This window comes from Ruditapes philippinarum, unplaced genomic scaffold, assembly GCF_026571515.1.
Source record: "Ruditapes philippinarum isolate M1 unplaced genomic scaffold, ASM2657151v2 ctg1811_1_1_1_1, whole genome shotgun sequence".
NCBI classification, from domain to species: Eukaryota; Metazoa; Mollusca; class Bivalvia; order Venerida; family Veneridae; genus Ruditapes; species Ruditapes philippinarum.
Genome location: NW_026855651.1, coordinates 334810 through 351768, shown reverse-complemented (window position 1 = coordinate 351768; position 16959 = coordinate 334810). Strand labels below are relative to the sequence as shown.

General features: G+C 33.4%; 1 protein-coding gene across 1 annotated transcript; it reads right to left on the bottom strand.

Annotated features, from left to right (window-relative positions):
• Window positions 1-621: 621 nt before the first annotated feature.
• Window positions 622-10362, bottom strand: LOC132744032 (uncharacterized). Its single transcript, XM_060732641.1, has 4 exons — window positions 10208-10362; window positions 4555-4696; window positions 2792-2925; window positions 622-1680 (listed from the first exon to the last, which is right to left on the bottom strand). The coding sequence occupies exons 1-4, from the start codon at window positions 10240-10242 to the stop codon at window positions 1587-1589; spliced, it is 405 nt and encodes a 134-aa protein (XP_060588624.1). The 5' UTR covers window positions 10243-10362; the 3' UTR covers window positions 622-1586.
• Window positions 10363-16959: the final 6597 nt, after the last annotated feature.

The window sequence follows — 16959 nt, the reverse complement described above, 5'->3', positions numbered from 1 at the left end:
ACTTGCCTAAAGAATAAAAGAAAAAAACAGCTTCTCAAGTAGGACCTACAGTGCACTTAAACTTGGCAAGGTAAGGACAGTTTAGTTATTGTTTCTCTTGGCTTATTTTTTTGTTCCAGTTATATTAAGTTGACAAAATTCAGATCATCACAGTATTTGTTCGGGGTAATAAAAATAAATAACACATGGGTTTGTGGGTAACAGTAAAAATATCATCCCTCGATATAAATACTGTTACCCTCGGCTACGCCTCGGGTAACAGTATTTTCCTCGGGATGATATTTTTACTGTTACCCACAAACCCATGTGTTATTTATATACTGAACTCCCTTAATCTATGAGTGTACTGTTCCAGATTCAAAGCAAGACAAATCCATTTCACAAATTCAATAGGTAAATGGTTAAATTATCTACGTACCAGGGTATCTGGATTAGAGACGAGAAGATCTAGAAATCCGTCGTGCATTTGTCGTCATTGTCGTACTCATACACGCGTAAGTTACGAGAAAATATTTGTCCCAAATCCTGACTGTAAAACTTGCAAAACCATTGTTTATTTACCCTAAAAACACTAAAATGTAATTTAAACTGCATGGTTATTGTTTAAACCGATCGTGTTGTATTTACACATATTAAACATAAAATATTACACTAAAATCGCATTCATTGTTGTATTAACGGCCATTAAAAACGCGAAATAAAGTATAACACTACAATTGCAACTACAATTGTATTAAAAGCCATTAAAAACGCGAAACAAAGTATTATAAACGCGAAATAAAGTATTAAAAACGCGAAATAAAGTATTACACTACAATCGCAACTACAATTGTATAAACAGCCATTAAAACGCGAAATTATCAAATAATATATATGAGGTAAAGGGTTAAGGGTTAATTTTGAAGCACAATGTCGTGATAATTTACGTCCATACAATTTTCACGGTCAATAATTCAAAGATTTGAATTTCGAGCCAAAAGTAGGTCACTGTACGACCTAAATGTACAGTTACATTAGACAATATAATAAGGAGGAGGTAGCCCTAAGGAGGAATGTTATACAAGCAAATGTCCTGCCTTTCAAGCCGTAACTCTATGCTAGGGGCTCATGCACCATAACACATTTTCTAAACATGTCAACGCGTCCTTGTTGAAAAATTCAGCCAAGCTCCAAATCTTCTGTCAATGCCCTGTGCATTCTCTTCGACGTGAACGTACCGAGGGGAAGAGAGAAGACGGCTTGGGAATTGTCCGCTCTGTCAAAATTACGGGAGGGGGGTTACCCAGGTTAAAAAAAAACAACCGGGGTGGGGAGTTATCTGCCCTGTAAAAAGTAACGGCAGGGAAATTGTCCGGGTTGTCAAATCTCTCAAAATAATAGGACGAGGAATCATCCGGAATGGGAATTGTGCGGGATTCATAAAATGTATGAAGCTTCTAAAACGATATATGTAATATCTGATCGGCTTTATCATAATAAATTAACGTTTTAATATGTTCAATGGCATATAAGAGTAATATTTTTAATCAAAGAAATTTAATTTCATAGAAATTAATGTATATATGACTCCTTTTATTCAAGATGTTTTATTTACTACCGTATTCCTCTGCTCGATTACAGTCAAAAACTTTCCGTCTGATCACCCTTTCGTAATTTCCACATTCTTTTAAGGTGGAATTGCTGAAAGATAATTAGAAATAAGAAATAGAGTCCAGGTTTTTTTCCAAGGATTATGGGAACATAACCAATATCCATGGAATTGGGAATTTCAGCCATGGTTTGTTAAAAAATGGTGGAAATCATGACTGAAAAGTTGCAGTTATTGATTGTATGCAAACAATCACTGTCTAGGATGGCATCTTGATTGAATAAATGCAAACAATCACTGTCTAGGATGGCATCTTGATTGAATGAATGCAAACAATCACTGTCTAGGATGGCATCCTCAAATATTTAAGCTTTATATCAGCTATAACAGTGAAGAAGCCTTTATTTTCAGAGATTTTAGAATTTTTTATTTAACATTTTTAGTTTGTAACTTTCAAACGGGAAATTTTTCTTAATACAATATTTTCATTTGGGGATATGACCGAGTATCGGCTATAATATAAGCCAAAAAAATCCCCGAAGACCTTCAGTCAGCAGTTTCCTTGTTATTTTCACTTTTTTCACGTGAAGTCAATTGACATGGAAAGGTAAAAGCAATAATAATCAAAGAATAGAAATGAAAGTCAAATTAATATTACTGATATTTATTCAACCTTACGTATATCATTAGCTATAAATATTTTGACAGGTTATATTACATACTAAATGACCTTTCAAAATATTTCATAACACATTTATAATACAACACAATGTCTACAGTTGGAAAAAATGATAATTTATTCATGAATTTACAGTAGACGTATACTTATATAGATTTAAATTAACCTTAACGATTATCTGATGAAACGTGCACAAATAAAATCTACCCTCTATATATTATGAAAAGCTACCGATAAAAAAATTAAAAATGTTTATATTGATTTGGTATGACCGGGCTGAAGATCGTACCCGAGGCGTCCGGGGAACGAACCGGAGACCTCCTACATAACATAGTGAACGATTTATGGGTTCAACACGAGGCTTGGTCGTATAATTCGGTATTAAGTAACAGTAAGATTTTAACCTAAGACCAGCCGGAACATCAGTGTCATCTGAATTTTTTTTTTCTATATTTACAGGAGGACAAGTCCATTTAATATATCTAGAGGGTAAGGGTAAATACAAACCTGTTTTAGAGACTTACTAGCACATTAACTCCATCCTAATATTCTGGTCAGAGTCAGGAGTATTCCATCTGAAGTTACATTTTCCATAGGTCTGCGGTAATGGTGAAATCTTTGAGACGTAAATCAATATCCAGTGCTTTCCTTGCACTTTCTGTATCATGAAAATAATTATATAATAGTTTGATATTTAAGGATATTACATTATTATTAGTGTTTGCCTACCTGCAAGCCTATCTACATGTTTTCCTGTATGTCTGTCTACATGGTTACCTGCCAAAACGTCTGTCTGCCTACATGCGATCTTGTTTTCCTGCATGTATGTCTACATTTCTGTCCGCCAACATGTCCACACGCATGCATGCCTATATAACTGTCTGCCTACCTTCAAACCTACCTGCCTGCCTACCTACTTACATACTTGTTTATCTACTAATCTTTCTTCCTGTCTGATAGCCTGGCTACCTACTTATGCTAAACTTAACACAAACCGTCATTTAATACTAAAACAAACCGTCATTTCAAACTAAAGTCCCCTAGAATCAGTCTCATAACTTATCAACTTCTTCAGCCGGAGGCTGTCTAATTTCAGCTTGACCTCCTGTGAAAATACACGGGGATGAACTGAATGAAAGAAGGATTTCCATTGGTCATTTTAAATCTCTCACAAGCGATACAAGACTTCCAAGGCGCATTTCAATATTAATCGTTTCAGTTATATAGCCCATAAATCACGCCTGTATGGAAAAACACATGATCACAGTACGTTATCAGTAACATATTCAAATGGCCTATGATACAATTGTATTTATCCATTAATAATATATAGTTATATTATTTCATCCCTAAATAAATTTAAGCGGCAAATGTTCACAGGTCCATAGTTTTATGAAAGTGGCTTTGCTATTTGAAGGGGTTTTGTGCCGTGTGATTTGATCCAACACAAATAATAACTGAACACATTAAAGTAAAGTCAGACGACAACATAGTATCGTCTGTCACCAGCAAATGATATTGTAGCTACAACATCAAATCTACAGAAGTTGAACATATATAATACGAGTAGGCCTATATGTATTCACCATGGTTTGTTTTTGTTTTTACCTTAATAGTTGTCAGATATGAAACAATATACAAGCATCAACAAAACAATCATGATTTGATTTTTTCTATTAAAATAATACGGTTGCTCACGTTAAGTACCAAGCACCAATTTGTCTTGTCCAAATATGAAATCCTATGGTGGCTGATTTGTCACATTTTTACCCAGTCCGTTGAGGCTTGCGACAACACAACAAATATCGTAATCGCCTTTTCGTCTTGTCGCTGCGAAATGCGACAAACTGCGGCGCGTTGTCGCCTTGCCGCCCTGGCCCCTGTCGCTTGTCTTTTATCGAAGGGTTGGCTTCTTATCGTGCTGTCGCATGGCTCGTTGACGCGAGCATCATTGCGAAAATAAGCCAATTCTTCCATATGAGTCCAGCGACAATGTGTCATCGCGTCACACGCTGCGAGTCAACGCACCTTTTGGTGTGTTGCCAGCGACCGGATGACAAGGCGATAACGCGCCGTTTTGGCGCTTTGTCGTGCTGTCACTATTAAACTAGGGACGCGCAAATGTAATAAATCAGCCACCATAAAACAATGAGTCGGTATAGTTTTTTCAAACATCACCTCACGTACACATTTACAGAATTTCGGTAGGAAACACAAACAGTTGACTTCTACAGTGGCAAAAATATCGTGATTATAAACATTTTTAAACAAAGAATGTAAGTTTTACCTGAGTAACATCTTCTACAGAAACAACGCCACGGTCTTGGTTTGGAAAAAGGGAACATGATGGTGTCTCGTTGCAAGTTTCACTAACTGCTGACGTCATGTATGACGCACACAAAACCAGTACAATGCACAGTTTTACCATCCTGTATTTTAGACAATAAAACTAAATGGAACGATTTTTATTTTAGATACCAATTTCTGTTGTTTTTTTTTGGTCAAATTTCAGAATGTATTGAGATCATTTAACATGTTCTGAATTCAACTTGCAGTATTATTTTCATCATATTTGTAAAGATTCTGTTACGTCATGTAACACATGCAAAGATACGACCATCATTGCATACAAGCTCGATATGGAATAACATTGCTTAAAGGCCCATTATGCCTCAGAAATGCTATCATTTTTTATTTTCCAAAAACATTTATTTTTTATTTTTGGTATCTTGTTACAGTTTCAAAAAATACTCATTTGCCATATATAATTTCTTTTACGACTTTGATATGTTTTGCAATAGGTACAATTATAGTTAATTAGTATTTTGTATGAAAGTCAAACTACTACTTTGTTTACTATTTACTACCTTTACAACACATGACTGCATGTTCAGCGCTAATTCTTTAGTTGTAAAACATCTAAAATGCTCTTAATCCATTATCTAAGCTTTATTAAACAAATGTTTGACATTTCTGAAGAATCAAAAATATGGATTTCTGAGGCATAATGCGCCTATAAATAGACTATAGCTCGGTTACATTAGTTTTTTGAAATATCAATTTCTGTATCTTGATTTTGCTTTACTGTTTTTTACTTTGTCCATGTATTTCTCAAATCAACGCCAAATTTAAAATCTTTCTATTTGATTTTATTAATTACAGTAAATCGCGTAAGCTGTATAATTATGTTGAATAATCGACGGTACTAAAAAAAGCAACAGAAAAAACTACAGTGAATTAAGGACGAATAATGCGGTGTCCACATCTTAAACTATTGTTCAAGTTGTACGGTGCCTAAAGTACACACGTGGAAACATGAAAATCACAGACACTTGGGGCTTGCACAGACGCTTGGGGTTTGGAGCTCAAAACGCTTTTAAAATCCAAATAAAATGCATATTTGTCAATCCCAGGACATGTTCTGATCATATATATCGAAAAATCTTAATATATGCCGTTTTGAAAAAAAATCATATTTCAACATCTATAATAATACACAAGATAAAAATGTTCGCCGGAAAAAATCCGCACCCCTACCGTCATAATCACCATGTATTTTAATCCATTTCCAATATTTTCACATAATCCTTTGGTCCATCGACACAGAAGATATAATTCTTCACGATGATGGTAAATTTTAAACTTCAACGGTAATATAAACAACGCAACAGCCGAAATAAACATCAATATTCTCGCCGTTTTTTTTCAACGACAAAAACTTTCGATAAATTCAATGGACCATACGGCTATGAACGAAGCTATCCGATTATGTGGTTCCAAAACTTAAAAGCGCTGCGCATTTTGCACACGGCAAAGCTGGGGCCACATAATCGCATAGCTTCGTTCATAGCCGTATGGTCCATTGAATTTATCGAAAGTTTTTGTCGTTGAAAAAAAAACGGCGAGAATATTGATGTTTATTTCGGCTGTTGCGTTGTTTATACCTGTACGAAATTTTCTGCACGGAAATGGGGCGGAATTCAAAGGCAGATTCCGCCCAGAAATTTAAATTCTCCCCCGAATATACAAGTGTTAAACCATTTGCTTTTGGCACGGATTCCGGCCGGATTCCAGGCGGAAATGGAACGGATTCTGGGCGGAATTGGGACGAAATATGCAAATGAGTTGGGGCGGAATTTTGAAGCGGAATCTTGGGGCGGAATTTTGAAGCGGAATCTTGGGGCGGAATTTCGGAGCGGAATTGTCAAACAAGATTCTGGGCGGAATTCTGGGACAGAATTCAGGGGGCGGAATTTTATGAGTTTAACATGATCACATATTTTGGGATAAAATTATCAATAATGTATCACATTAAATTTTCTTTCACAAAATTTAATAAAAAAAATATCATATCCTTTAGTCCAAATACAGAATAGAATACCCTACATTCACTATAACACAAACAGTTTTTTTTCAAGCTGCAGGTTTTGGAATCTTAGAATCCAACACTTTGTGGTTTTTTTGCAATTATTTTGCTGGAAGTGTTTCAATCATAAATTTGTTTCAAATGTTTCTGATTATTTAAATTACTATTTCTTTAATCCATGTCTGTTTTAAGTCCACTGCCTGTGTTTCCTAGAACTTCTAGTGGTTGTGCTCACCTTTAATAATAAAATTCATAATTAATTAAACAAATATTTTGTAATGAATTGAGCCGTGTCATGACAAAACCAACATAATGGGTTTGCGACCAGCATGGATCCAGACCAGCCTGCGCATCCGCGCGGTCTCATCAGGATCCATGCTGTTTGCTTACAATCCCTATTACAAGTAGAGAAACTGATAGCGAACAGCATGGATCCTGATCAGACTGCGCTGAGGCGCAGTCTGGTCTGGATCCATGCTGGTCGCAAACCCATTATGTTGATTTTGTCATGACACGGCTCAATTATGTTTTTATTGCATAATTATATGCAGTTATATTTTATATTTTTTAATAATATCAAATTTTATGTTTCAACAGTATTAAATATTAACTATGCTTATAAAGCATATTCAAAAATAGTAATTTAGCAACACATAATCAGTTATTCAAGTGTACAAGTGTTTAAGAATTGCTCTGTATAAGAATTAACTGACTGCTTTATGTGTGACACTATTTAATACTGGTTATGTATTTTTCAAGGAAAGATGTTGAATAGTTAAGTATAGAGATTTAAAAATATACCTTTTCAGGATTAATACTGCACATCATTATTAAACACCTGGCATCTCACAGTCAGCACTTAAGTCCCTGAGCAGCCTGCAAATTATGAGTGTAAAATGTAATTTTAGATTGTTCCATAGGAAAGACAACACAAACATGTAAAATAATAAATGATTATGATGACCCTGTTCAGCTGTACAAAACTACTGATTGTACCATTTAGTCCTATTTAATCAAATTTATTTAATTTGTTTAATTTCCAGGACATGCAAAAGATATACTTACATGCTATTTATACAATATAGATTTACACAATCATTATATTAACAAAAAAATCATTGAATAATTTTTAACTTGCAAATAATACATGTATTAAAAATTTAAAACAATTATCAGAAAAAAAAACAAATGTATGAAGTTGAAAATACTAAAACAACAATGACCTCTTGTTACAAATTTTAGTTGGCTACTTAGTATTGATAGTTGTCATATAAAATTAATGTAACTAAAAGTTAATAATTACCTGATTATGTTATACATCTCCTTGTCCCATGTTATCAACTTATCATACCAATTACTTTAACACTTTGAGATCTTAAACAAAACTTTACTCCAAAATTGTTAAGATATCAAGTACATCCTCTGTAATGCTGACCCAGATATCTTAGAATTCAAAATTCACAACAGTTTACTGTATAATGGACCGGTCCATCATTATGTAAAACAGGGTTAATTTACTCATCATCTTAACTTTCATTCATTGAATGTAAAAGAAAAATCAAATAACAAATAGATATATATAATTTTTAAAAAACAATTACAAATTTTTGTACAAAAAAAATGCAATATGTCCTAGACAAATTCTACATATGCAATTTATAATGTTATCTCTCCCCAAAATAATTACATGGAACAGCCTGATCTGTTGGAATGACCAGTCATGCGTAGATGATGGGAAACTGCTGGTCAGTAGAGTTTTATCAGAGCTCTGATCTGTGTAGTGTAAAATCTGGGTGAATATAATCTCAGTGAGAATATACATTGTAGTATTTATTTACCTACGGTAAATAAAAGCAATTATTGGGCATATTGGTTGATCAATTTTATATAGATTAAAAGGGCATTATATATGAGATTATTTCATGCAGTTTATTTTTTTTATAACAAAATCATGAATTCTTAGAATTTAAAATGGCAAGCACACTTATAATCTTGTCCCGATGTGACTGCCCTATATTCTATAGTATATTCAAATTTAAAAAGCATTCTTATTTTAATGTTGCTTTTAGATGATGTCCTAAAATCATATTTAAAAATTCATAATACAGTAAATGTATTATAATACAAGCTATATGAAAAATCTTTATATTATAAACTTAAGCATTTTGGAGGTGAATGTTTTCAAATTCTACACTAAGATTATTACAGTTGTTTTTCAGTACAAAAAATATAAATTAGTCTGACAATATATTATTAATGCCACATTTTTTATCTAAAAAGAAGGCCTATTTTAATGTCTTAAAAAAAAATATATTAATTCTAAAAATACACCTGTAATTATTGGTTCAGCAAAAAAAAATAAGTACAGTAGATAAAATTTCAATGTCTGCAAGTGCAAAAACAGGAGTACAATTATGATTTGGACATCTTATATGTGAAATTCTGTTCAAGAAAAATGTTAAAGTATAGAATTCCGCCCATAGTGAAGATTATTCCTACCCCAAAAAATTTCAAAGTTGAAAATTCTGTCCAAGATGAAATGTTCAAGTATAAATTCTGCTCAAAATAAAATTCCAGCCGGAATTTTTCTAGTTTTCCGCCCAGAAAAGTGAACAAAATATTTTTCTTGTGAGACAGAATGGCACGGATTTTGCGTTTCCGTCCCTGGTCCGCCCAAAAATCACAGATTCCGTGCCAATTCCACCCAGAATCCGTGCCAAAATTTCGTACAGGCATTACCGTTGAAGTTTAAAATTTACCATCATCGTGAAGAATTATATCTTCTGTGTCGATGGACCAAAGGATTATGTGAAAATATTGGAAATGGATTAAAATACATGGTGATTATGACGGTAGGGGTGCGGATTTTTTCCGGCGAACATTTTTATCTTGTGTATTATTATAGATGTTGAAATATGATTTTTTTTCAAAACGGCATATATTAAGATTTTTCGATATATATGATCAGTACATGTCCTGAGATTGACAAATATGCATTTTATTTGGATTTTAAAGGCGTTTTGAGCTCCAAACCCCAAGCGTCTGTGGGGGTTTGGAGCTCAAAACGCCTTTAAAATCCAACAGCCGAAATAAACATCAAGATTATCGCCGTTTTCCTCCATTTACCAAATCTTTCGATACATTCAAACGTGGCCCCAGCTTTGCCGTGTTCAAAATGCGCAGCGCTTTTAAGTTTGGAAACCAACATAATCGGATGGCTTCGTTCATATCCGACTGGTTTTTTGGTTTTTTTCTTTAAAAGTTTTGTCCAAAGCTTAACTCCAAAAGTAATTGAAGGATTTACCTATGTCTTACTCCACTGACATCTCATTTGTTGAAAACGCAATATGCAAGAACAGTAACTCTACCTTACCTACTTTAAGAGGTATTCCCATTTATCATATTTCCTTAAAAACGTACAAAGACCAAGACTTGAATAATTTTCCTGTTATTATGTCTGTTATTATTATTAATTTGTTATATTATTATCTTTATTATTATTCTGATTATCATCATCATTAACGTTATTTAGCTATCAAACAAAGAAATATTTGAATAACTAAATTTCACTTACCTGGCTGTTTTCGATGCAAATTTGATCGCCCACATGTCCTTTCTGTCTTATATACCATATTATAATACCACTTGCAAAAACTTAAGACTGAAATTGAATTCATAGACCAAAACGAAACAAAATTGAGGTAAAAACCATGTTTATGATACCTATGTTTGTTATCTATGATAAATCAAAATTATGTTTTGCAAGATGAATGCATTACTTCAAGTTGTTATGTAAATTTATCAACTAAGGATGATGTCGTCTTCACTGCTTGCAATTTCTTTTCTTTTTTTTTCTTTTTCGTTAACATTAATTTTGCTAAAGTTTGCAAATAACGATCACGTCAACATTGCCAGGCCAGACGCCTCAATCCTATTCATGATCAATAATATCTCGTATATACATCTATTTTAATATTTCGAGAAAGTTGGATCAAATTCAAAACTTGAGGCAGTTGACATGATAATCAAATCAGTGATATTGCAGCTCGTATTTGGACTCAATTTAGGTTCAAGAAAAAGTATGACCGCAGTCAGTGCTGCATGTGAAGTCATGGGTAGAGGTTTGCACAATTTATTGTGTAGAAGTTGCTGTATTTACTTGTTTGTAGATTGACATAATTTTTATTTAGATGTTACCATAGTTTCTTGTATGTCGATTGACCTTTGTAGAGGTTGTCACAATTAAAAGGAAAAGCTCGGCAACGGTCAAGCTATTGCGTGACAAATGTCACTGACGTCACATACGGTTTGGAATTACAAACCTCAATGTAACGAATGAACCAAAACTAATCAAAGGACAATAATGCAAATGATTGTAAGTTTTTTTTATTAGGAAAGAGATGTCAATTTTGAGTGCATTGTTGTAGAATAGTTCAAATGCGTAGGAATATAATCACGAAGGCCAATAGTGGCAATCTAAGCAAAATAGTAGTGGAGCGACATTTATAGCGAGCTCGACGAGCTGGCCCGAAGGGCCTGCTTGCAAAGCGAGCTTTACGGTAACGCGAATACCTGCTCAGTGATGGTTTTGAAAACTTTCGTCTGAAGTACCGAATTGGACACATCGCAACTTTATGAATTACAAGATAACGACAAGAAAAGCATTGATGCAAAGCATCAAAGGGCGTCCAAGCAAGAAATGCAGCAAGTGAAGATGAACTAGTACACATATGATGACAAGATATTCTTATAAACTACCAGAAATGTATACCACTTATGAATGAGCGGACGAAAGACATTGTTCATTATGAACTTTGATTGGCATGCTAGAGATTAGAATATTACTTGTTATTTCTTTATGATCGTGGTTATTAATAGCAACGGATATACATGTATGCAATCATTTATAATCCATATGTGTAACGCATGATCAACACGTACCACACATTTGTCCCTTATTATGTACATGTTATCGCTATTAGCGAAGACCCCCTTAAGGTATCTGTTCACACTTTAAGTTAGTAAAAATATGACACTGGTTATATTACCATGTTGATCATGTTGAGCATAATTGTTTATTATACAATAATTGTAATATCTATTAATTTTAATTTAAAAAAAATACAAATTTTATGAATATTGTTTTCTTTTATTCTGGTCAAAATAGACCGGGAGAGACCGGCATTTACCGATAGGAGTGATAAAAAGATATATCTATAAATAGGTTTTTGGAATATTTAGGTCATCAACTGATCATTCTAGGATACATGTACAACAATAACATACCATGACATGATAACCGACTGTGTACTACAAAATGATAAATAAAAAACCCCGAAGAGCGCGATTTATTGACGGAAAAGGTTATTTCATTTGTAAATGTTTGCATTGCGAAAATTCATTGTAACATATCGCGACATTTCATTCTTATTTAATAATCAAGCACCCTCATACCGATCGGAATTTTCGGCTTTTATTATGACCGACTAAAAGGCTCGAGAAGTTGCTGTCGCCCTTTCACAAAATCTGATCTCATTCCATAAGAGCGCCGCGCTTCGGCGCGGAGCCAAAAAAAGCCGATGTACTCTGATTGAAAACGGAAGCGTAGATTGGTGTCAAATACGAACTTTTTCACACCTGTTTTCAAACTGTTGATGGAAAACTTTTTCCATTCTATATTTCATTTGTTTATTACATAAATTAATTATACTATTAATAACAACTTTTATTGAATAAAAATACATGAAAACCAAATATTTTTATTACCAAAATTACATTACACATTGTAACATAAATCCGTGATTGTAGATAAGTTAAACTTCGTTATTTCACGGATTTATATTGTAATATAAATCCGTGGTTATTTATATAAACTGGAAAATTATACGAAAAACAGCTTTTATTGAATAAACCCACATGATAACAAACATATTTTATAACAAAATTTACATACAGTTAACATTTTTTAAAACTTTAACCTGTAAATAACTAAATCAGCTGTTATTGAATATAAAACACATAAAAAACATATACATGTATTTTATTACCAAAATTACAAAAACTTTATTTCTATCGCAAGAAAAAAAATACAAAATTAGCATTTTTATAATATCTTTTTTTATTATTATTAATATCTCAACATTTTTTATTTCCAAAATCACATAACACATTGTTAACAAAACAAAGTGACAAAAACTACATGAAGTAGTATCCAATTGTGAGGGAACTCTTATGCACAGTTGTTCACATTGTCAGATTCATGATTCTAGATTTTATTTCAAAAAGCATAAACATTTTACAATGTCCGTCGCCATAAACAGAATGACGGTTACAAATAGTATATGAGAAAAGTATTTAACTGAATACAAATAATTTCTACATTAACATTCTTATATTGTAAAGAACACATATGCAACGTATTTCAATATATGAGCAGCGTCACGACAAAACCAACATAATGGGTTTGCGACCAACATGGATCCAGACCAGCCTGCGAATCCGCGCAGTCTGATCAGGATCCATGCTGTTCGCTTACATACTCTATAACAAGTAGAGAAACTGATAGCGAACAACATGGATCCTGATCAGACTGCGCGGATGCGCAGGCTGGTCTGGATCCATGCTGGTCGCAAACCCATTATGTTGGTTTTGTCATGACACGGCTCATATGTTTGTAAATAATAGTATATGTTATTTTGGTTTTGGAGTGATATATGTGGATATATTACCTGTTAAGATTTTATATCACCCGAGCCGAGTCTATGTGCTGAGCATCTAAATCGTGACAAAGCTATTCTAAACTTTGGATTTTTTTACTAAAGAAAGGTACATGTATTTTTCAAAATCAAAACCATCTTTTATAATCTTATACGTCTCTAATTTTGATGAATTACTAATTTCCGATAACCATTGTTGATTATATTGATCAATAAAAGCACAATATAATTTCTTTTTCTCACAATTAATAACTTTATTTATTATAGAATTTAAAACAAAAATACAATCTATGGTGCTTTTGCCGTTACGAAACCCATACTGATACTCCGATAACAAATTGTTAGTTTCGGCCCACTTGCGCAAACGTGTATCTAACATTGAAGAAAATATTTTAGAAAAAACACTGGAAAGGGTAATACCTCTATAGTTGTTTACATCATCAGCATTACCTTTTTGGGGGATTGGAACTATCATACCTTTTGTCCATATCTCAGGATATACACTATTAAGAAACACGCACTTATATAAGAACCATAATAGAAAGGGGGAACCATAATAAACGGAAGCAATGTATAAAATACCGAATGACAATTTTAAAACGGAAAATGTAAAATAAAAATGAACGATTATTTTAAACTATCTTACGGTAAAAGAAAATCGAGCTCGCTTTGAGGCTTTGCCTTTTTCATATTAGGATATGATTTTAATGATTGGCCTAAGTGGTTATAGGAGAGGTAATCAGACCTCTCCACAGTGTTCACACTGATTGCTGGCGGCATCCATTTTTGCGTATCTGATTTTAGTAAATGATTATCATTTAAAGCGTAAAATCATTAGGAGCAGTCTACAAAAACTCTTACGCGCATACTCGACCGGCAATCGAGAGACCCGTGGTTCGAGTCCCGGCTGGAGCGTGCCGATTTTCGTGCTATTTTTCTATATTTTCTATATAAATAATTTCTATTTTGTTAAATAACTGTAATTTATAACCAATTGTGCCTTTTATGCAAAATATCCCCAAATAGTTTCGAATTAAACAAATCTTCCACAGCTGCAAAAATACAGGAAGCAAACTTGTTTACACAGCAATTGAATGATAAACTGTGCAACAAAAGAAAGTATAAAATCATCGTCTTAACCTTATTTAGCACAAAACACAAACACAGTTTTGCAATGGGCAAGGCTTACGATTGTTTATTATTTGAGCAGTGTGTACAAGTACATGTTATTGTATAACTTCGTTTTCGTACATACAAATATACATTATGATATGACAAACCGTATACATATAAAAAGATAAACAATTTCACTTGTATATTATCATTTTGTGAATATCCTTACAAACTATATGAACCAAGATATGATAAGTCAGGTTAAAAACCAGAGATTAAACAATCAGCCCATTATAAGGAATGTTAAAAGACTCTGGAAAACTGTTCCTATCATACCAGGGTTAGTTACAGTATACCTATATAGCTTGTTACAAATATTTTATCAACATAAAATGATTGTATGACTGTTACATATATTTTTATATAAAATCTGTTTAATGTCTTATGTTTCCGATTTATCACAAATATTTACTACAAAGCCATATGCAACAACTGGCTGAAATACAATATTCGAATTTGAATAAAATTGTCCTTCACAATCGAAACCGAGCGTAGAACTGATTTCCACGAGCATTTTACCGCCTAAAACCACATGACCAATCACTGATCACGTGATATACGCATCAGTGATCCGCGCACTAGTTTATGTGCGACATAACGTTGAGACATACGTTCTGCGGCTATACTACGTAACGCGCAGAACTTAAAAGTCTTAACCTTATTTAGCACAAAACACAAACACAGTTTTGCAATGGGCAAGGCTTACGATAGAACCTATACAAATGTTAGAGGAGGATATTCAAATTCAAATTATTCTCAACAATACAGCATACAATTACAATTTTAACTGTTTAGTAACAAAAAGTTTTTTCTCTAAAGAATCATCTATATAACCGTCTTTGGCCAAATCAGATTTCCAACGACCATGTCGCTTTAAACACCTATCTGAAATACCTTCTGCATTAGCAGCGGTGGTAGCACCGCTTGCTCTCAGTGAATGCGTTCCTAAATGCAAATCGGGTGCAACAAGCTTTAACTTAGAAACAATGCACTCTTTTGCACGAGTGTAGCTTAACTTTTTATTTTTATGAATCAAAAAACATTTTTGACGTGACCTACAGGCAGGCCTAAAAATGTAAGAATCAGAATTAAACTTCTCATTGATGCATTCTAAATACCTTTGTAACATAGTTACCGGACAGGCTGAAGTTTGACCTCTAGAAATAAGAACTTCTTTGCCACCCCTTTATATATCAGTTTTACTTTTCTTTATTGACAAAGACAAATATTCACTCTTAATACTAAAATCATTACGGCGTAAATTGCTGACCTCATCAAAACGAAAAAACCTGCATAACTTAACAAAATTATAGTTAAATCCCAGAGCACAATACCATCTGATGAATCTGAAAATATGTTGCACAGGTCCTTTAAGTGATCAGAACTTATAATGTTCTTCTTGGTCCTGGGTCTAGAGTTTTTACGCTTTGCATACTCTAACATAGATTTTACTATAACGGTCTCTGTCGGATCTGCTAAGTCATTTATATTATGATACCATTTAATGCCGTAAAATGCTTCTGTAATTACGCTGTCTGATTTACCAATATCGATTAAATTGGATAGATACATGGCTACGTGAATGGAATGTGCGGGATTGCACAAAACCCCTTCTGTGTACAGAAATCACAAAACGCTTTTACTTGATATGTATATTTGTCCACTGTGCTATCCGCCCTAGAATCTAATATATGTACAGCCATTCTGTCTATAACACGTTTTTCGTCGTTTATATTTACACCGGCATCATGAAACTTCCTTTTGAGTGTTTGTCTCAAGCCAGAATATGAAAGCATGATTCTAAATTAATAATTCTTAAAAACTAAGAACATATTAACAAAGTAAACTGTCGCTTATGACGAGTCACATCTCAATGCCATCATCCTGAAACTGAAAGGTTCCTTATTAAAAACTCCGTTGTTTCCTTTTCCCTTCGTTACCGCACCTATCACCGGTAAAAACATAATAATCTTTCACAAACGTTTTAAAACTACCATTATCGTCTTTTAATAATGGCCAAAATGCTGAAGATTTCCACTCAGGAATTACTAAAGTACCTTTACATTTTTTCTTTTTCTAACTTATCTATACACTGGATAACCATACTTGGCGGTGGAACTAACCAATTGTTGTCGTTAGACCAATTTTGTGTTAAACAATTAACTGCTTCCGTACCTGGTACCCACCATCTAGAATTAAACCTTTTACAATTGTTATTGTAATGTGTAGAAAACCTATCAATAGTAAATGGACCCCATTTTACATTTAAATATCTAAATACATCTTTATTTACAGACCAGTCATCACTATCAAAACATCTGCTAAGATAGTCAGCTTCTGCATTGCCACTTCTTGGTATCCATACAACTGTAAAAAATATGCCATTCGAATCGCAAACGTTGTGTATTTTTAAACAAATTTCATGTAAATTATCAAT

Bases quoted from the DNA above. Each gene is read 5' to 3' on its own strand.
- LOC132744032 (XM_060732641.1), bottom strand. From the start codon at position 10,242: ATGTGGGCGATCAAATTTGCATCGAAAACAGCCAG. The intron at 4,697-10,207 runs GTAAGTGAAATT...TCTAAAATACAG, and splicing joins TTTGCATCGAAAACAGCCAG to GATGGTAAAACTGTGCATTG. The intron at 2,926-4,554 runs GTAAAACTTACA...TTCATGATACAG, and splicing joins CTGTAGAAGATGTTACTCAG to AAAGTGCAAGGAAAGCACTG.